A 23,182-nucleotide genomic window follows, 5' to 3' on the forward strand; every position below is an offset into this window, starting at 1 on the left:
TGGTGCTCTTAACCTCTGAGCCATCCCTCTACACCCCTGTAACCATGCACACACCTGCGCCAGTTGTGTGGATGTCAGAGGTTGATATTGGAAACTCTCCCTGATCCCTTACCAGTGAACCTTCATTAATTTGTCTGTTTATTCTGAGGACTAAACCCAAGGCCTTGAACATAATGCTAGACAGGTTTTCCTGTGGGATCTATACCCTCAGTTCAGAATGTTGATTTATTATTTCATTCTTTTTTATAGTTGAGTAATTGAATCATATGAACCTTACCATTTGTTTTGTTGGTATTCGAGTTCCTTTCCTTTGGCTATTGTAAATAACGCTGCTAACCATATGCTTTGAACATGTGTGTACATGTATTTGGGGGCAGGGGGAAGCAGTGTCAAGTATTGAATCTCGGGCCTAGCACCTGTTAGACCAAGTTCTTTACCACTGAGCCACTGAGCTATAGCCCTATCCCTTCTATTTTTTGATGGACTCTTACTAAGTTTTCCAGGCAGGTCCTGAATTTGTCATCTTCTTCTTTAGGCTCCTTAGCAGCTGGTATTTTAGACCTGAGCCACCAGACCTAGCTAATTTGAGTACCAAATTTTAATGTTCTTATGTATAAAAAGGGCTTTGTTTTAATTTTTGAAACAGGGTGTCATATATCCTAGGATGAAACTGTCAGTGCAGCCAGAGATTACCTTGAACTCCTGATCCTTCTGCCTCTGCTTCCCAAATTCTGAGATCTGAGCAACCACACTTACTTAGCTTAAAATAAAAAGCCATCATTAAATCTTCAAACTCAAGAACCTGATAAGTCTCTGAAAGTTTATTCAGTTTTTAAAAAACAGGAAGCATTTTGTTCTTGTGTTAAAGATAATAGAAACACAGCCCACGGCTATCATAGGCAGTATCTTTTGAGTTTTGCCTATGGCAAAAGGTGTTTAATCAAGAAAATTAAGACCACTCATTTATTCTCTTAGTCTTTAAGCTTGAAAACTTTCTTTAGGGAAGAGATCTTTTGTCTGTCTTTCTCCTATTCCACAAAAAATACCTCAATCTTGTAACCCTGGTGCAGGATTGAAAACTCAGGTGCAAAATGGGCACTAACTGTGTAATACAACTCATTGGGATTGTCTGAGTGGTACTTTTTGCACCTGAACATTCTTAAGGGATCAGACAGCTGTCTAGGTTTGACTCGGTCAGATCTTGTGGTTTTTCAAAAGAGGCCAAAAGTCTGTATTTTTATGTAAAATCTAGTTGTTTGGTATTAACATTTGACAAATAGGCCAAGAGGAACAGTCCTTTTTTTATTATTTTATCTTTGTGTAAATTGTATGCATGTGGGTGCAGTTTACGTGTGTATGTGAAGATGTGCTTGCCTAAGCCTGAGATTCACATCTGGTACTAATCGTCTATAGCTTTCCACCTTCTTTTTTGAAGTTTCTTTCTGGACCTGGTACTCACCAATTCATTTTGACTGGCTAGCTAGCAAGTCTAGCTAGGAAATCTAGCACCTATAGTGAGGAAAGCAGTGTTTTAACATGAAATCACAATCATTTGGAATGGACAGAAGATACTAGTTTTACAGTAAAAGAGAATGTCTAAACAGTATCTCGGTAACTACTTATTGCATACCCTTTGGGGCAGGAACTATAGCTGCCATTTGTTCCTAGAAGCTGCAGTTACTACATAGTAATAGTTTGGGGTGTCTTTTACATCACTGCTAGCTCTCGCAGCTCCTCAAGGCAGATAGGTATCACCACTGTTTTAATTATTTAAAATAAGTCTTCATCTTTTGAGTAACTGGCATAAGGTTACACAGTGCTGCCTACCACTTAATTATTAGAATGATGCTGGTATCCAGCAGTGTCTCCAATTGTCCCAAATCCAGGGTTCCCATCAGGTGGTTGAAACCACTGATAGTGCTGTTCCCTCCATGGTATGTTTTCTATATGCATATACCCATGATAAAAAGTACTTTATATGACCATGTGTGATGCCATGCCTGGAATTCCAAATGCTTAGGAGTTAGATGCAAGAGGCTTGATCACTCTAAGTTCAAGGACAGCTTGGTCCATGTCATGATTTTTTTTTCTTTTAGGTAAGCCTGGGATGCATAGTAGGATTCTGTTTCAAAAAAAAAAAAAAAAAAAAGAAAGAAAGAAAGAAAGAAAGGGAAAAAAAAGAAAAAAGGAAAAAAAGACAGAAAGAAAAAGAAAAGAAATTTGCAAACTTGTCAGTAAGAGATTAGCAAAAATAGCTCATAATAAAAGCAGAATAACTAAAAAATATACTATTAATTTAGTAAAATTGCCATTGTCACTTCTCTTACCCACTGGAACCATTAGTAAGTAGAATAAGGGTGGCTTGGTTTCCTGAATAGTTGTGATTCCAATCACATGCCACAGTGGTAGCTTGATTGTATTTTCTTAAATGAATTTCTTCTTCTCTCTGGTATGTCAGGCTTTTTCTTATTATCTGTTACTTTTCTTTATACCCTCAAGTATGTACAAACTTTAAGTAGATACAAAGTATATGCAGTCTTTTTTCACCAAGAGGAATAAAACAAACCTTTCATCTGTAGCCTTGTCTTCTCAAGTATCCTTTGTCTTCTCCTTGGAAAGGTTGTAGAATAGTAGTTTATTTTTCACCTTACCCTTCACTTATTTCCTCTGTTCCACCTGGACTTCAGCCCCGCCTTTGGCTTCTTCTGCCTCAGTCTTTCCCTTCTTTGGTAAAAGTAACAGGAAGTACCCTTTTCCACATCAAATAATGGATTCTTTCAGGTTCTTTCTTACTTGAGCTGAGGCATTTTCACATTTGGAAGTCCTCAACATTCTTCTTTCTGAAACTTTTTATCTGATACTTAATATTTATTATCATTATTTAACTTGTCATGAGACAGAGTCTCTGTAGCCCTGGCTCTCCTGAAGCTTAAAAGGCTGGCCTCAAACTCACAAAGAGCCACCTCCCTCTTTCTAAAAAGTGAGCCTTGCCTACACAGTGAGACCGTCAAAGATTGAGGTGGTCAGGAAGAGCCACTTGGAAGGATCATGAATGGGTTTAAAGGGGATATGGGGGGGGGTCTGTGTTTCAAGGAAAAACAGAACATTTACAAAGGTAAGAATACATGGATGAAGAATTGAAAATCGTTGTATCTTGAGTTGAGGGAAAGGTGAAAATGGAAAAGAAAGAATAGGCATCATAAGTGAATACTCAACAAATATTTAATCAGTACTCACATGTTACTGGATAGCTATATTGCCAACCTAATTATAGAATTTAATAGCCCAATCTTCACTGTTGTTAGGCGCAATCAAAGCAAGATTTTAGTGTCTTGAGTTCCTTATTTTGCCTACTGCTATATGATTGCCTCCTCCTTCCCTCCTTCCCTCCCTTCTTTCCATTCTTCCTTTTTGTTCCTGGCCTCCAATTCCCTCTGTAGTCATGATTGACTTCAGACTCATGTTTTTCCTACCTTCCCACTCATGTGCCAGGTTTATTATTTTAAACAATTCTTTTTTAAAAAAATCTGCAATTGTCTAAGTTATTTTTTTTTCAATTGTTTTTTCAATTTTTTTTGAGCTGAGGACTGAACCCAGGGCCTTGCGCTTGCTAGGCAAGCGCTTTACCACTGAGCTAAGTCCCCAACCCCGTGATTTTTTTTATATGACTGCCCCAACCCAGTATAGGAGTTAGTTTAATGATGTTTAAGCTATATTCTATCGGATTACAGATAGGAGTAAGGAGGAAATAATACATTTTGAGATAAGCTGAGCCTAAGAATGCTGGCAACAAAGAAATTGATCAAGAAATAATCTATTTTTTATTGTTATGTTTTGCTTGAATGTCTGTGTACCATGTGTGGTACCTGGTACCTGCAGAGGCCAGAATATGGAATCCAATTCATTTTTTTAATTTAATTTTTGTGTGTATGTGTGTGTTCGAGTGTGTGTGTGTGTGTGTGTGTGTGTGTGTGTGTGTGTGTGTGTTTTGCACCCACATAGGTGCATATGCATCTGGATATATATGTATTTGCATCAAAGGTATACAGGTGCCCATGGGTGCCAGAAGATGGCATCTGATCCTGTGGAACTGGAGTTATAGGTGGCTAAAAGCTTCCTGATGGTGGTCACAGGGAACTGAACCTAGGTTGTCTGCAAGAGTAGCAAGTGATCTAAAGCATTGAACACCACTTTTTTTCTTAAGCTAAAACATTGATACATTTTTCCACCAAAGTATTTGATTTTATAGGATTTGATTTTAGGCAGGTATTGTGACAAAGGAATGAAAGAACAATGTAAGGGTTTTTGTGGGCATATTTGTATATGTGGGAGTGGAGGACAGAGGTCAACCTTCAGGGTCATCCTCAGGAGCTGTCTGTCTTGTTTCTTGAGACAAGCTTTCTCAGCAGCACCTGAGGTGCTGATTCTGTTAGGCTATCTGCTCAGTAAGCTGCAATGGATCCACCTTCTCTGCCTTTCCAGAGCTGAGATTACAGTTGTATGCCACCACATCTGACTTTTTCTGTGAGTGCTAGATACCCAAGTGCATCAAGCACTTTACCAAGTGAGTTATCTCTCTGGCCTGTATTATTTTTTAAGGCCAGATGTTCAAATTTGGAGACATTTAAATTTGCTTCCTTTGATTCGTTAATTTGCTTTGAAACTGGTTTTCTCTCATCATGTAGCTTAGGTTGGCTCCCTTTGATCTTAATAGTTTGCTAACTTGGTCACTCTTCATGTTATTAGTCTTCCCCCTTCTAACACATTAATTACCCAGCTTGAACACTGTGTCGTCTAATATAGAGGCTCTTAAAACTCAGAGCAAACCTCCTGCTCACCTGTGGGTGCCATTAAACCTTACTTTTATTCTTATTTCTCACTTTGGACAGTCCTATTAGGCATATAGCCGATCTCTGATAATCCCACATGTGCTGTGCTTCTTACACAGATGCCCTCCTCATTCTTCTCAGGATCTATAGTCTTTGATAAATGCTTCTATAATTGCATGTATTATAACTCTCCGTGCTACATTTCACTGCTCTCACATGGGCGCAGTCTTCATAGCTCTCAATATTTGAGCAATTTTATTACTGTTTAGGCTCTGGTGCTGTATGTAAGGTACCCCAACATTCATACTTCCTAATGCTGTTCTCTCTCTGATATCCATGCTGGGCTTTTCACACTCAATCCCATATATATCCTTCTCATGCTGCTTAGGCATTTGCTTTACCACCTGGGCCCACTATGTCAATTCCCAGTAGATATTGGAGTCCAATATTTGCATCATCTATAAAGATTCATTCTGCTTGGGTTCTTAACACACCCCCACTACACATGCTATCCTCTTACACAGACATTGCCTGTACCTGGATATCTCTCTTTTCCCTGGTGCTTTCTTCTTCTGTCTTAGGCGTTTAAACTGCTGGGATCTCTCTCCCCTAGATACCTCCTCTCCCTGCTAAGTTTCTGATATCTTTTTCTGGGTCATCTGACCCTTTTCTGGACTCTACGTCACTCTACTTTGGCTTTATTGCTTTTTGAGGGGCAGGGTTGTTCTTTTCTGAGGCAGAGTCTTGCCATATAGCAGTCCTGACTTAGCATCCTTGATTTCCTGCCTCAGCAGGCTGAGTGCTGGGATTATAGGCATGTGCTTCCATGTGAAGTTCATACTTTGAATAACCTTACAAAAGTATCTATGCAAAATTTTTAGAAATTATAACTAAGCCTGAAATGTTTCATAAGTCATTTTATGACTCCATTAATTAAGACTTTTGTTTCTTTTGGTATAAACTTAAGTTAAAAAATAATAATAAAAAGGGGCCTGGTGACTTGTGATTGGTAAAGTGCTTTCCACACAAGCATAAAGATATAAGCTTGATCTCTAACATAAAAAGCTAGGTGTGATAGCATGTACCTGTAATCCTAGTAGTACGCCGCAGGCAGAGAAGGTAGATTCCTGGGACTCACTTGCTAACCAGCCTAGTGGAGTAGGAATCAGGGAGCTCCATGTTAAATGAGTGAAAGATGAAGGATCCAAGTAGATGACTCGGCCTAAAAACACCAAGCCTGACAACCTGAGCTTAATCCTCAGAACCCACAAGGAAGAGGAGATAACTGACTCACAGAAATTGTCCTCTGACTTTCACACACTCATCAAGATGTGTCCACACAAACATACAAAATAAATAGATGTGATAAATAAAAAGATGGAGAGCAAATGAAGAAGACACCCAACATTACCTCTGCCTCCACAGGTTCATAGACACATGTGAACACATACAACTTCTCCCTCACTGCCACTTAGTAAAACACACAAAATAACAGCAGATTTAAAGTGTAGGTGGGTTTCTTTTTGTTTTTGTTGTTGTTCTAGTCCAGGCTGGCTTAGTACTCCTGAGTCCCCTGCTTCTACTTGCAGAGTGCTGGAATTACCGTGTCACCAAGCCAGGTTTATACTGCCTTGGAGATCGACTGTACCCTAACTGTACTAACTGAACTGCATCCCCATCCTAAGATAACAGATAATTAAAAAGCCAGGTAATGTCTATGGAACACTTCAGTTTTCTAACTCCGCCCACGCAATTGGATAAAGTAAACTATTTTATATTACCTAAATATAACACTAGTATGTTTGGAAAAAACAATATAATCTGGAAAAATAATATGAATAAATACATATTTGATAGCAAATTAGTAAATTGCCTTATACTTAAAACTGAGAATAATTTGTTAAAACAGAGTTCACCTACCAGTTATTCTTGGACTCTATAATCTTGGAGAAACAAAATATCCAGTGAACCTGCAGCCAGTACATTTTTTCCAGTGGAGATGCCAAATATGATGACTGTCAAGGGTGAAGTGTTTCTTGTTTTTAGACAAAATGAATGCTAACTCTTCAGTGTAGAACTAACTGTTGGCACACTGGAGCTGTTAGGACTTTGTCATAGAATGTCTGATAGGAAACCTTAGCTTGGAGCTTCACCTGCTTACTGAGGCAGTGAGCGGAGGAAGGGAAGAGTAAGACATATTTTCTAAGCATTTTTAAGGGGGACATGTTAAGGAAACTTCTATGCTTAATGGTAGGTAGTTTCATATTTATAAGGATGGCAGATGTGATTTTGTTTTCATACTTAAACAAAATGAAAGTGTTTATAAGTAGGTTTTTTTCAGTGTGGTGTCTATACCTGATGATTAGGCATTTCAGGTGTCATGGCAGTGTCCATACCTGATAATCAACTTCTACTGTGAGAACTTGTATTATTCCTGTAGTAGTACCTGCTTGGGGCATTAATTCATGCTGTATTGCTTTTGGGGAGGGGTGTTCTTTTTTTGTTAGTTAGTTTGTTTGTTTCAAGCCAGGGTCTCTGTGTAGCCTTGGCTGTCTTAGACTAGCCTTGTAGACCAGGCTAGCCTCGAAGTCAAGATCTGTCTGCCTCTGCTTCCTGAGTGCTGGGATTAAAGGCATGTGCCACCACTGCCTGACTTTGCTTTGCTACATTTTTAAAGTACATTAAATTTTTTATGTGTATGGGTTTTTGACTGCATGTATGTCTGTACACATGTGTCCTGGTTCCTGAAGAAGCCAGAAGAGAGCATTGGGTCCTCTGGAACTAGAGTTATATATAGGCTGTTGTGAGCTGCCATGGGGTGCTGGAAATTGAACCCTGGTCCTCTGTAAGAACAGCAGTGCTCTTACCCATGGAGGCATCTTAGTCAGATTTTAAAAGTGTTCTCAACCCAAAGTGTCATCTTTCCGTGACACAGTAGTGTGCACTCAGGAGGCAGGGGCAGATGGATTTCGATGAGGTCAAGGCCATAGTGATCTATATAGCCAGTTCTAGGATAGCAAGAACTACATACACAACAGAGAGACCCTGTTTCAAGACAGATTCTCACTTTGTAGCCCTAGTATAGACCAGGATGACACTTAACTCACAGAGACCTCCCTTTTTCATCCTTTCTACCACAGTGTTTTTATTTAGTTGCTTACTTTACAATTAAACAAAAATGCTGTGTGTGTGCAAGTATGTGTGCATGCCCTTCTGGTCAGAAATACTTCACAGAAACTGTGCTTCCCCCCCCCTTTTCATTTCTTCATAGACATAAATCAATATTAGTTCTGTTCAACTTGATTACCTGAAAGTAAATCAGAGATTCTTGAGAAAAGTTACAGAGGAAATGAACTCTCTGACAAATTCCTGAGGTCAGTAAAGGCGAAGTGGAGACTAATAAACCTATTTCTTAAGAACAGATCTGTTCTGTGACCTGTGCTCCATCCTCACGTACAACCTTTATTGTGTGTATTCAATATGATCTCCTGAAAAGAGCACAAATGAGTCTGACTGATCCAGTTTGGGTTTTCTGTTTGTTTTTTGTTCCTTTGTCCTATCTCCGTGTTTCTTATGAGGAAAACTCTAACGTCCTAGATTTTATCACCATTGCCTCTTATCTCATCACTTATTTATTTGTTTGTTTTTTAGACAGGGTCTCTCTGTGTGGCCCTGGCTGTCTTGGAACTTACTCTGTAGACCAAGCTGGCCTTGTACTCAGAGATCCACCTGCCTCTGCCTCCCAAGTGCTGGGCTTAAAGTGTGCATCCCGCAGCTACCAGTCCTGCCTGGCTAATCTGTTGTTATCCAACTGTGGTTTGTCTTTCTAACTCAACTAGAGAGGAGGGAACATAGGGCTTGGAGGCTTGTCTTTTTCTGGAATGAGTGATAACCAACTAAAGCTGTAGGCACAGAATGCCTACCTAGGAGGGGAAGTGCACTTGTAAATTACAGATGTTCTCCTACCTTGGAGGGGAAGTGCACTTGTAAATTACAGATGTTCTCCTACCTAGGAAGGGAAGTGCACTTGTAAATTACAGATGTTCTCCTACCTAGGAAGGGAAGTGCACTTGTAAATTACAGATGTTCTTCTACCTTGGAGGGGAAGTGCACTTGTAAATTACAGATGTTCTACCTAGGAAGGGGAAAGTGCACTTGAAAATTACAGATGTTCTCCTTGCAAGGACCTGAGTTCAGGTCACAATATCCTCAAGGTGGCTCATAACCATCTGTAACTCTAGTTCCAGGGACTCCAATGCCCTCTTCTCACTTTGGTGGGCTCTTGTATGCACATGGTTCATGTACACACACTTATGCTTGCTCACAAGTACACACACACACACACACACACACACACACACACACACACACACACACACACCATTTTACAAACCACAGTTTCAACCAGGCATGGTGGTCCATGCCTTTGATCCCAGCACTTGAGAGACATAGGCAGGTGGATCTCTGTGAGTTCAAAGTCACCATGGTCTATATCGTGAGTTCCAGGCTATGTAGAGCAATACTGTCTCAATAAACAAACAAAATCACAGTTTTTCTTCCCCTCTTACTGTGTATGCCCCAGGGTAGGATTTCTATTTTGAGCTTGATATGCACTGTGGTGAAAGTTCTTCAACCTCTTCACAGCAGCATTGAAGAAAAAAGAACTGAATTGACCCAGAAATAATCAGTAACAAAAGTGGATCAATTAGAATTTGTAGAACAGGATCAAGCCAGCCAGCTCATTTTGACATTGTTGGGTTTGTAACTAGAGACATTATTTTCAGTATCTGAAAACACTGATTTCATTCCTTCTTTCCAGTTGGTCTGGGCCATTACAGCAAATTCTTAGTCTTCTGAATATGCTCCCTGTTCTGCTGATTTTCTTTCCTTGTGCCCTGGTTCCAGTCATCACACTGGGGGGACCTTTTGTTTTTACCTTGATAGAAATCTTAAGTAGGCAAGGAGAAGAAGCACTTTGTGGGCTGAGCTTTGGTGTCCCTGTGTGTGACAGTACTGAGGTGGCAGCCAGCAAGCCAGAACAGTGGTGTTTGGCGCCCTCTAGTGTTAGAGCTCCTGCGCAGACCTCTGATGGAGGAGATGAGGGAGCAGATAGGGGAGGCAGGAGGGGAAACGGTGGCCAGGGTGTAATAGAAGAAACAATAAGTTAATGTTTTAAAAATATTATATAATAAAAGAACAAATACTTGCTAATAAGTATTTACAGCCTTCATGATGCAGTTATTTTTGTGAAAATACAATTCTCAAAAGAGGAAACATACTCATTTCTCGAACATGTTATTGACTGACTTTCTTCCAAAATTTTTTCTTCCTCCCTACAGAATCTGTCTATGATCTTCTCCCAAAGGAGTTACAGTTACCTCCACCTAGAGAAACATCTGCAGCATCAATGAGTCAGACAAGCGGTGGCGAGGCAGGCTCGCCTCCTCCAGCTGTAGTTGCTGCCGGTATGCATTTCATTTTACTTATTAATGAAAACTAGGGAACTCTCTGGCCAACATGAACAGTCTTGGCAAAGTTCATATCAAAAAGAGTATGATTTGAGGATTTAAAGATTTTACCCTTTACATTGAAAGGTTTTCAGTGTTTTTTTAAAAATATACATACGTGCATGCACACATACACATCTTACATTTTGGTCCATTTGTAAATGCTATCTCCTAAAGTGGACCTTGTGTTCAAATATGGGACCCAGTTTAAAGTGACCTTGTTGAGTGCACATAAAAAAAGATAATAAACACCAAGCTATGGCTAGAAAATTATATTGACCTTTTATTTAACAATTTTTAAAAGAATTATTTACTTATTTTATGTATGTGAGTACACTGTCACTGTCTTCAGACACACCAAAAGAAGACATCAGATCCCATTACAGATGGTTATGAGCCACCATGTGGTTGCTGGGAATTGAACTCAGGACGTCAGGAAGAGTAGTCAGTGCTCTTAACTGATATTTCACCAGCCCTTAACAAATATTTTTAAAGACTTGCCCAAAGGGAAAAATGTTACATGATCTAAAAAAAGGACTCAAGTTCTTAAGTCTCCTTTCTCTTTATCGCATGTAACTATAGCCTTTCTCCTACAATTAAAAAAAACTCTGGCACAGTCAGAGTTACATAGTGATGTGATATATATATCATACATATATACACATATATACATACATATATACACACCCATACATACACACATATGTGTGTGTGTGTGTGTGTGTATATATATGTGTGTGTATATGTGTATATGTGTATATATGTGTATGTGTGGGTGTATATATATGTACACACACACACACACACACATATATATATATAGCCTGATACTTATTTTAAATTCCTGAAAAATAGTGACCAAGTTGAATATAATCTTTATGAAATACATTCTATTATAGTCTCTTATAACAATGAAACATATTAAAAATAATGTTTGAAATTTATTAAGTTTATTTTTACTCAGCTCTCAAATCATACACTTTGTAGTCTTGATTAGTAATAATTTAGTATGAATGCTTCCCACAATAATAGCTTGCCCAACTATAGTACTTTTTTTTAAAGTTGGGATTATAAGTTACTAAATGTATTTGCTTTAGAAAAACGAATACATTATGTCTACTTTTCTGAAGTTTTATCTATCCTGTAAAGGTTTCTTGCCCCATGATACTGATCATTTTTTTAAATGGTATTTAAAGTCCATCAAAACATCATTTCCAGTAAGTTCTTTTAATTTCACCAAGAGAAATAAAGAGAGAAGGCTGTAGTCTAAATGACAGTATTGGTACTGTGTTCTAGCTGCAGGTATTTAATTTCTTATATACATTAATCTTATATACATTATATACCAATTACATGCTAAAGAGTGCAGTATGAAGCCTTCTTGCTCGAGGACAGGAAAACTTTAAACATGGCAAAGAATATTGGCCCTCCTCACTGTTCATGTGTGGCCAGACATTTTCTAACAGCATCTGTGGATTTAACTGTGAATTAGTGAGCTTTTTAGTAATCAAATTGATAAGATGATCTGGTTCACCTCATATCTACCAGATTCTCTGGTAAAATGGCTCTGAATATTTTTGTGAAATTTGGAGCTTTAAGTCTAGTTTTTAAAGACTTTAATCATATAATAAAATAGAAAATATTTTTAAAAAGTATTGTTTCACTTTAAATCCACATGTAGAAATTGACTAACTGATTCCTTTTGTGTTTTGAGATTGTTTCTGTAAGGACATGTTGAATCTGCATAGAACTACAAGTCTGTTTCTTCTGTGCTTTTTTTTAACATTTGTTTACAGTAGATCCAGTTCCTTTTAAAAGCTGAAAAAAAATAGCAAAGTTTAGAAAAAGAACAGTTTCCTTTAAATAATACCACATGTTTCAGAAATTCTTATGTATAAATATTTAAAGTCTTTGATTTGGGGACACTAATGAAAATTTTTGCTCTTCCTGTATAGTTGAGAAAGTCTTTACAGGTAAATTAGATTAAAAGCTATGAGTTGAAACATGAAAATAGAAAATTTGACCAAAGGAAATGCTCTAAAGCTATCTATATATGTTCATAAATGTATTTACATTTGTGGCTCTGAGGATTTAATTCAAGACCTCACACATGATAGGCAGGTGCTCTACTACCAAGACACATCTGCATCCCAGATTATTATTATTATTGTCTTGATAGCATTGACATTATAAAAGTAGTGGAGAGTGAAAAGGCAACTTTTAAAGTTTCCTTCTCACAGAAAGTTTCTGTGACCCTAATAATTAATAATCTTTTAATTTACATATCTACTTTTTAAGTAGCCAACATAGTTTATTCTATTTTCTAATGTCTTATTAATAGAGAAGACTCCTTTACTATATACTGTTACAGATAAAAGTTTAAATTAGAGTAATAGCGTAGGGGCATCAGTATGTATCATTGGAGTCACGTTTTGATTTATCACAGTGATAGCCTTGGTGATACAACTATCAAAAAGAAAGCTGGAAGTATTCTACCGTGTTTGGCTTCTGGCCAAAAGCTATATAGCTAGGGAAATCCACATAATTTAAATATCTGATGTTTTTAAAAACAAAAATCTGTAGCATTTGCTGTTTACATGTGAAATGCATAAAAATGATGACTTTTGCTATAGTTAATTCTTCAGAGTTTTGAAGGAGCTGGATTGGCTGCCATCAGGTATGAGGGCCTGGTGGGAACAGACTTCTAGTTCTGCCATAAAGGTTTGTGTCACACATTTTAAATCAGTTTAAATTTTTTAAAAAACAATTTAGAGACTGGGAATATGTATGTTCATGACATTCTTTGTTATTTAATTATTAAAAATGTGTTTCTCAAATTCACCAATGTAGTTTTTCTTCTCCTTGCCTCGCACATTACTGAGGACATAAATAAACGTGATGCTGCTGATCCAGAATCCAGAATCCTGCGTAAAAGGATGCTGCTCAGCCCCTTTAAATTGTTAGGATTTGGGTTTTGTACTATTATACCTTTACATACTCCTTCTGCTCTGTGAGTCCCAAGGTTAGGATAGAGAAAGATGAGGGCAGGAGGCAGGTTCTCTTGTGTATGAAGACAAGGTCAGAGCCTTTCATTAGCTTGAAATTTGTCTACCTGCATATTGTTTAAGAATTCTCTTGGGAAAATAGTTAAGAATTTGAAGTTCAGTATGTCAATGAATGATAGATTCAGAAATAAAAACTTTCTAAACAGTGTTTCAGGCTCTGTAAATAGGCCATTTTCTTAAAAAATCAAAAACATATCAATGAACTAATAGTATTAGCAAAATAAGGAGTTGACCAAGAGAAATAAAAGTTAAAGCAATCAAATATTTTAGTTATACGTTTAGAGTTTTTAATCCTGAGATTTACTTGTTTACAGTAATAAATTTACATGAGATCAGTATTCATCTATTTGAGAAACCAGGTAGTGTACTTACAATACCAGCATGTGAGAAGTCAGGAGAAGATTAGTAGTTCAGGGTCATCCCTGCTACACAGTGAATTTGAAGCCAGCATTAGCTACATGAGCCTGCTCCTCCCCCCCAAAAAATCAAATTAACTTGTCTTTTCATTTGAGGATATTTAATTGGCATTATATCTCGCAGTTTACTTTTGGGATAGATTGTCTTCAAACTCCAGAGGCTCCTCCTGCCTTTGCCTGTAGGGTGCTGGATTAAAGTAGGTATGTGCCATATATCCAGTGAATAATTCATTGTTTAGCTCAAGAATTTGAGTTAAAAATCTATAGAATCTGTGTCTGCCTGCAAGGATGACTGCTAGTTTGAGGACAGCCTTGGGTTACTTAAGAGTGTCTTTGTCTCACAAAAAACCCAAAATAACAAAAAGATACCAAAGAATAGATTAAACTGTAGGTTTTATAGTTCAATGGAAGAAACTTAATAACTAGAATACAGTTCTTTGTTTTTATAAAATTGGTATTTTACTTTGTATAATTAAGTTAGTATTTATTTTGCATTTGTTTGTCCAGGATATTAAATATGTAGCCCAGGATATTAAATTCTCTACATAGACAAGCCTACCTTGGCCAGATCTTCCTGCATCTGCCTCTCAAGTTCTGGAATTACAAGTTTGTCTTTTTTAGACTCAATATAGCCTCAGTACAGTCATACCTAAAGCAGCTTTTTAAAACATGTATGGGTGGCTACACCCATAAAACATGTACAGTAGAATCTCTTGAGGCCTGGGGAGATGGTAAAGTGCTTGAAGACCTGAATTCAGATTTGTAGAACCCGTGGTGCAGTGGTACATTTCTGTAGCCCTGGCCCTGGGGTGTGCAAAGACAGGTGGATTTCTCAGAGGCTCCATGTCTAGCCAGTGGAGTCAAAACCAGCAAGTTTCAGGTTCTTTTTTTTTTTTTTTTTAAGCCTCAAAAAAAAAAAAAAAAAAAAGTGAAGTGATTGAGGAAGCTAATCCTATGTCAATGGCTGTTCTCTATACACTCCCACACTAGTGAATGCACTTCCTCCCAGTACATCAGACAAATACAGTCCGTAACAGAGGCCAAAGGTTTTTTATTTGTTTGTTTTTTATATTTGAAATTCTCTTTGACATCCTTGACTTGGGAAATTCCTAAGCCCTGCAACAACCTCAACCAGCCACTTTATGGGTTCTTACTCCTGGTCAGTTTTGCAGAGGCCTACCCATTCCCCAGGTTTCTTGACATAAACCTTAATCAGGTTTATTTGGTTCTAAGCATTAAGGGCCTCCACCAACTTGGCATACCTAGGTTCATCTCAGTTGTATGTTAGCACAGAGGTGGGCGTTGGCTCTTGTCTTAGGCTTTAAAGGCTTTGACAAATCATGATCTTGTAGATGAGGACAACTTTATCAGCTCCTCTGATGAAGCAATGCTAGCATCCATCACACCCCCAGCCACTCTGTCTTCCTCAGCCATGGTGGGGAGCTGTTGAGGAAGCAGAGTTCTAGGCAGTGTCATGGAAAGGGCCAGAGTATGTGTAATGTAGGTTTGTAACTTTATATAACATTTACAATATAAACTTCGTTTGAAAGAACCTTACTAGATAATGATTTGAATTCTATACTGTGGCACTTGATAAATTTCAAGTAGCTAACACATATTTTCTACATTGAAACAACCTGTTGAGTGAGTGTTACCTATACTATAGGACAGGACAATAGAAAATTAAAGGTCTGTAACAGGAGAACAGCTATGCTTTAAATTACTTTAGACCAGTCATCTGAATTAAAACCATAGGAATTTGGGCAGTGGTGAGGCATATCTTTATGGATCTCTGAGTTTGAGGCCAGCCTGGTCAACACAGAGAAATTCTGTCTCAGGGAGAAAAATAAAATTTTGTTTAATTAGCCATCCAGCATCCTGGCATAAACCTGTAATTGGGAGGAAGAGATAGGAGAATCTCAAATTCAAGGCCAGCTTACATGTAAGACTGTTAAACAATAAAAACAAAAGTTGACATGTAACTCAGTGGTCTAGTTATACCTAATGTACACATGGATCTGAGATCAATATTTAGTACCAAAAATAAAGAACAAAAGAAATAGGAAGGAGGTGGGAAAATGTTAGAATTGTACTAAACAGTGTGTATATCATTGAATGTAATTACATCTCAATCCTTCTAGCTTCAATTACCTTTTATCTTTCTTGATGAGGTTCTTTTACTCCTTGATGTATGGTAGGACAAAGTTTCTTAAGCTTTTTTCACTCACATCCATGATAGACTGAAGAGAATTTTTTTTACTTAACCTTATATAGATACATGAACAGATTATATATACTAAGTGCAAATATTTACTGATAACAACTCAAATTTATTTTAAGGCTCTTTTATATTTTAGTTCAATAGAGGGCTTATGTAGTATGTTCCCCTGAACCACATAAACTGGGCATAGTGGCGTCCTTTAATCCTACAATTTTGGAGGTGGAGGTCAGCGGATTAGAAATTTTAGGTCACCCTTGGTACACAATGACTTTGAGGCTAGCCTAGGCTACAATAAGACACCTCTCTCTTTTAAAAAAATATGATAGTTTTGCAAAGTTGACTGAAAAGTTAAGAAATGTCTTTAAACTATGTTTTATTCACAGAACTGGCAATCTTTGTTTTAGCATTTTTTAACTATTTATTTTATGTATATGAGTATACTCTAGCTGTCTTCAGACACAGCAGAAGAGGGCATTGGATCCCATTAAGGATGGCTGTGAGCCACCATGTGGTTGCTGGGGGTTGAACTCAGGACCTCTGGAAGTGCTCTTAACCGCTGAGCCATCCCTCCAGTCCCTCAACATTAATTTTTGAGTTAGGGTCTTACTATGGCTCTTAGGCTAGCCTTGTCCTAACAGAGGTCTGCATGCCTTTGTCTCTTGAACTCTGAATTCCAGTTTTGTTAAGACCCTTCCACACTCTATCAGGCTGGCCTAGAACTCACTATGTAGTCCAGACTGGGATAAGGAAATAGGTGGCCATTGATGTGACAAAGAAATTAAAGATAGGGATGTTGGGGTGGCTGTTTGTGCTTTGTTTAGAGTTGTTCAGAATCTGTCTCCTCTGTCTTTCTGTGTGGGTGAAGGCACAGCCATACAACAAACACATAAGAGGGGGTATTCTGGCTTATGGATTAGATTGCATTTATAAACAGTAAAATAAATTGGTGAATATGAGTTAACCAATGTTTTGAGTAAAAAGTTTTCTTACATGCATTTATCTGATGTTAATTGAGTTTTTAAAGTTTATCTTACATTGATTATTGTAGCATGTAAACTTATTTGGGGGGAAAAGTAGATGGGGGAATGGAACGTGTTTTAAACATGTAAATTGATCAATCCTACAGTTTTTGGTTTTGTTTTTTGTAAAGTAATCTGGGTTGCTTACTTTATGTGCTGGGATGCAGTTGTTTTCTATTAATGCACTTAACTTGCATTCTAGCTTCGCCATTCAGAGACAGGCATCGTGTGGTGGGTTGTGTGACAGTGTCTGTCAATAGTGAAGACAAATAGTACCAGAGACACTTGACCCATCCAGTCCCACCCAGGGTCTAGGTCGGTCTCGTTTTCAGACTTCTTCATAAGTCTTATTTTTGTCTTTCTTTCTTCCTTCCTTCCCTTTTTTTTTGTTTTTTTTGTTTTTTGTTTTTGTTTTTAAATAGTGGGTTGATACTGATTAAAACTAAATCTGTTTGTAAAGTTTTAAACTTTACGGTAGTGTTATAATAAGAAATGTAGAAAATGAAGGTTGGCATGTAAGGTGTTAACAAAGCAGGTTTGCAGCCACTTTGTGTCTTCCATGTTTCAGTCTAGTGACAACTCAAATGTTGTTCTTAAATTTTTTTTCTGTGTGTCTTTCTTCTATGATCTGAAAATATGTTCTTATATGGTGACTTTTATCAGACAAAAATGTTTAGTTTTGAATTCATTTTTACCAGTAAGACAAATATTACTCCTCATGAAGAACAGCCAAGTCTCGGTATGTTTTAGATCAGTACCAAGTGCCTTTGTTGGTTTTTAGGAGTATTTCTGGGCAGGCAGTTGCCTCCTTCTCTGTTCCACTATTGGCTCACATAGTGCACTACAGAAGTTCGTGGGCTTTGCTGTAGTGACCTTTTAGACAATTCGACTATTGCACAGATAATTGAAACGTATAAATACATGTGTGCATTTAATTGCTAGTGTCAAATCTGAACTCAGGGTTCATATCATTTATGAAATGTGTTCTAATCAGTGAAACATTTTTATTCATTTTGAGGACCTTAAAGAATAGTTCTGATTTCAGAACTAAGTATTATTAGAACCAGATAAAATGTAAGCTCTTTTTAATGTCATTTTAAGCACAAAAATATTATGGTCATTAAATAACTCATAGTTGACATCTAGAATTAACGTCTTCATTTTAAAGTATAGTTTAAGCGAGGAATATATAAAATATCCATAGGTTTCTCTATGTGATAAAACTTAAAGTCCAGTATTTATTTATTGCTTTATTTATTTTGTTTTTCCTTTTGTTTGTTTTGTTTTGTTTTGAGGCAGGGACTCATTTATGTAACCCTGTCTGGCCTGGACCTTGCTATGTAGACCAGACTGGCCTCAAACTCACAGAGATCTGCCTGCCTTTGCTTCCCAAGCACAGGGACTAAAGTCGTGCACCACGACCTCTGGTTTGGTTTTTATTTATTTTTTTTAACAAATTAAATATTTGTATCTCCTGACATACTATCTGACAATCTTTTTATCCCAAGTACCTTGAACAGTCATAATGGCTTAGTGATATGTCAGTTCTCTTTGTTGTGAAGTGGGATGTGAAGCCAGGGCCTCATGAGTGGTGGGCATTGCTTTGCACTAAGCTATAATCTTAATGCTGCTTCATCAGTAATTAAAAGATGCCATACAGGGCCAGTGAGATGGTTCAGTAAGCAGCTGACAACTTGAGTTGGATTCACACAATTTGTTATATGACCTATACATATATGCAGTGACATGTGAACATATACATAACACAGACAAAACAAATAAATAGGTAAATAAATATAGCAAAATGAATCTTAACTTTAAGAAAAATAATCCTTATGTCCAGTTCATCATGGCTGACATTTAATTTGCAAAGAATAGAATTATAGACATGATGTTGATGATTCCCTTTTTTGTTTAGGTTTTTGTTTATTTGTTTGTTTGTTTGTTTGGTTGGTTGGTTTTTTGTTTTTGTCTTTTGAGAGTCATTCTACATTGTTCTGGCTGTCCTTGAACTCACAGAGATCGACTTGCCTATACCTCTACCTCTGCCCTCTGCCTGCCAAGTTTTGAGATTAAAGGCATATACTGTTATACCCAGATTCCCTTTATTTCTACATTTTAAAATTAATAAGTCTTCTGATGTTATAAATTTTCACTAGTAACTTACAGACTAGTAAGTCAGTTTTCCTATTGATTTGAGATAGTCTTTGTGCTCACAGAAAGTGTTATAGAAAATAGTTAGCATATAGAAATTAAGCTAAATTCAAAATAGTTATTTATAAAAGAAAATAAAACATATTTACATGATACTTAGATGAGAAAATAATTTTCAGAAAAACTTCCGTTATAAAAGATGGGTAGGAGAATCAAGGAACAAATAAAATTATATAGTTAATCATGGAAATACCTTATAAATATTTTGCTCTGTAAGAAATAAAAGCAGAGTGCTCTTCTAGGGGACCAGAGTTTGATTCCCAGCACTCACACGGTGGGTTGAAACAATCTGTACCTCCCGTTTCACACAAAACAGTGCCCTGTTGTGGCCTCTGTAGGCACTTCAGGCACATAGTACAATGACATTCAAACAGCCAAAACACCCATTTACAGAAACCCATATACTTAAAATAAAAATAAATATTTTTAAAAGAAATAAAAAATTATTAAAACACTTATTTGGGGGTTTCTGTATTTTTAATATGCAGCAGTTAGTTTAACAGAGACTGAACATTTCTTTTTTTTTTTTTTTTTTTTTGGTTCTTTTTTTCAGAGCTGGGGACCGAACCCAGGGCCTTGCGCTTCCTAGGCAAGCGCTCTACCACTGAGCTAAATCCCCAACCCCGGAGACTGAACATTTCTGACAGATAAAAATAGAGACTTTGCACTGAAAATAGGTTAGGGAAGTAGTTACCATATTTCATTTATACAAACTTATAAATGAATATCCAAGGCCAGGATTGTCGTACACACCTGCAAAATCTTAGCACTCAGGAAAATTTGGCAAGAAGAGTGCTATGAATACAAGGCTAACCTGGACTACATAGCAAGACCCTGCCTAAAAAAATAACAAAGCAGTGTGAGGGTGGTGACACAGTCCTATAACCCACCCTGAAGAGGCAGAGCAGGCAGGTCTCTGAGTTCCAGGCCAGCCAGAGATACATATTAATTGCTTCAAACACATCACCACACACCCTAATAACTATTTACAGGATTCTGTTATCACTTCAGTTCTATAGAATGACAAGGCGTTTCTTGTGGGATTTTGTGTGTGTGTGTGTGTGTGTGTGTGTGTGTGTGTGTGTGTGTGTGTGTGTGTGTTGTTCGGGCTGATATGATTTGACAGAAAGATCTTTAAAAGTAACTTAAGTATATTTATAGTATTCCCAGAAATAATTCTGTATTACTTTTCTGGAAATGCTTGAAATTGACAGGTTAGTGTTTAGAAATCTAAAATGTCCTTCATATTGTTTCTATATTTTAATGAAGTAATATTAAGTTATTTTTTCATAGTAAATTTAGGGTTAATGTAAATAAATAATTGTCATACACAGGCATATTAGGAAAGACTGCTGTAGCATTCTCTTGAGAGAGGGCAAATAGTTGTCTCTAACCTCTCAGTAGTTCGCCTGTATCAGGCACTGCTGCTGTAATGCTGTGCAATCTAAGCATTCACATTTTAATTACTAAATCCTTTTTAAATGTCTAATTATTTGCCAATTTAACTTAATAGAATTCAATATTCATCTGACTGCTTATAATTAAACTTCCCATGATCCCCTCCTTAAGTTCAATTATTTTACTAGTACAGCAACTCCTAGAACTCAGCAAACATATTTACTGGTTCATAATAAATAGTATCTTAAAGCATAAGAATGAATAGAACCGGGGTTGGGGATTTAGCTCAGTGGTAGAGCGCTTGCCTAGCAAGCACAAGGCCCTGAGTTCGGTCCCCAGCTCCGAAGAAAAGAAAAAAAAAGAAAAAAAAGAAAAAAAGAATGAATAGAGCCTCATCCTCCAGAGGGAGTTTAACTGTGCCTCTTTATTGGCATGTGGTGGTTTTGTTCACCTTCCTAGACACCTGAATTAAGTTTGTTTGAATCTTTATATAGAAAAAATTTTTAAAGAGGCTTTATTATATAGAGATGATTGATTAAATCATTGGCAGTTGTTTATCAACCTAAACTCCAGCTCCTCTGCTCCTTGGAAGAGGCAGATGGAGCTGTGCATGCGAACCCTTTGCGGACATGGTTGATTCTTGTAGCAACCAGCCCTCTTCCCCCATCCGTGTTATCTAACAACTTCACCCAAACTTCCTTATTAATACAGTCTCAGATGGTTGAAATATGCTTGTTAGAAATTAAAACCAAAAAATAAGAAAGACCCTGTCCAAAATAAATAAATAAATAAATAAAACCCGTCCTTCACCTTATCACTATGAAGCAGAAGACCAAAATTTTAACCACAAACACTTATTGTTCTATTCCACTTAGGAAGTTGCTGGAAACTGTAAGCTAAGAACCTTGAATCAAAAAAACAATTATATTAAACTACCATAACTTCATAATTTGTTCTTGACTTCATTATGACATATACTTTTTCTCTGTCATTGACAGGGATCCCTGACATGTTTGTAGTCTGCATTCTCATATGCATGGTACTTAGACTCAGAAAGGAGGGATTAGGAAAGTACTTTATAAAAGTAAAAGTTCACAGCATTCATTCTGCATGCTTTGTGTGATTCACTGCTATCTACTAGTATTTCTCTGAAAATCAAGAATACACACACACACACACACACACACACACACACACACACATTTTAGTTTCATTTTGGCCAATAGTTGGAACAGATGGAGGAATATTAGCTATATCTTTCCTTTTTTGCCCAAAATGATCATTGTAGTATTTTCAAAACAAAAGAAAGAAAAAAACTATATTAAAACCCAAAGTGGCTACAAATCAGCTCCTAAACTGTCATTGAGATTAGCATCTAGATTTTGTAGTTTTTACAGATCTTTACAAATATTTATTTAGTAAGAAAACATTGCATTAATGCATGATACAAATTTGATAAATTTTTCTTTAAATTGGAATGCAGTTTAAAAGTGACTGAATTTTCTACTTTCAGCTACTGCATTTGACAAGGATACAAACTAAAAGTGGAACTGGTATTGTCTACTCCCTCAGGCTCTTTGACTTATGGTAGTTAGAAAAGTTTAGAGTGTGGCTTTATATAGATCACATTATGGGTGGCTAACATGACTGTGCTCTTAAACCTTGGCAACAATGAGAATTTTTTTGTTATTTCAAGTAATCTACATGTTTTGATACATGCTTTCAGTTGGGTTCAATTAATTTATAGCATAGCTTTTTATTATCCAAGTGCAGACTTTCTTACATTTGAGCTCTATAATTGACCATATTATGATTTCAATAATTTAAATTTTTATTGTGCAGTTTTAAAACTGTGGCATAAATGGTACAAATTAATTTAAGCATTACCAATTTTACTTATATGTACATTATATCTTGAACATGATAAAATATTTGTGAAATCACAGATAACTTCAGCCTAAACAATGTTGTGTGGCTGAGTGACGATGCATCTATGGACTGAAGCAGCAGTGTTCTCAGCTGTTGCTACTGCTCGTTCGCTGCAGTCTGGTCTACAGAGATTTACTTAAATCTGCTTTTTTTTTTCTGCTTGCTAAATGATTTATTTTAAAAATATTTTTATAGTAATTTTGACATTCTAGATAATTTAGTGCTTACTTTTTTGTCAGACTTGGATAGTAAACTTACTGTTCACTACCATACTGGGAAATGACCTGAGAGTCACAATTAAGCAAGCCTTTTAGAAAGAGAAGTAGTGGGCAGGAATAGCCAAGTTTTGAGCACATGAGAACTTGATAGGAAAAGTCCACCCTAGTAGCCACCCTGTTTTTGCTTTTTATTCATTTGTAAAGGATGGATTCTTTGTTACTTGTGGATTTGATCTGCTATTTCCAACTTTGAGATTCTCAGTGGCCAACCATAATCCACACCAAGCCTTTCTCATCTGTATTCTTGTGGATTTTACAATCAGTTCTAGTGATGGTACCAGTTCCATTTTGCCTCCACTTTAGTTA

The 23,182-nt window shown here is 37.0% G+C and overlaps 1 protein-coding gene across 17 annotated transcripts in view; it reads left to right on the plus strand.

Moving 5' to 3' along the window:
* Nucleotides 1–23,182, plus strand: part of Nfat5 (nuclear factor of activated T-cells 5) — an 86,943-nt gene that overhangs the window by 24,318 nt on the left and 39,443 nt on the right. For all 17 annotated transcript variants that reach the window (NM_001107425.1, XM_087594600.1, XM_087594597.1 and 14 more), the window contains 1 exon segment: nucleotides 10,169–10,294. In NM_001107425.1, coding sequence (NP_001100895.1) covers nucleotides 10,169–10,294 — 126 coding nt within the window.

Source organism: Rattus norvegicus, chromosome 19 (genome assembly GCF_021556685.1).
Source record: "Rattus norvegicus strain SHRSP/BbbUtx chromosome 19, alternate assembly SHRSP_T2T, whole genome shotgun sequence".
Lineage (NCBI taxonomy): Eukaryota > Metazoa > Chordata > Mammalia > Rodentia > Muridae > Rattus > Rattus norvegicus.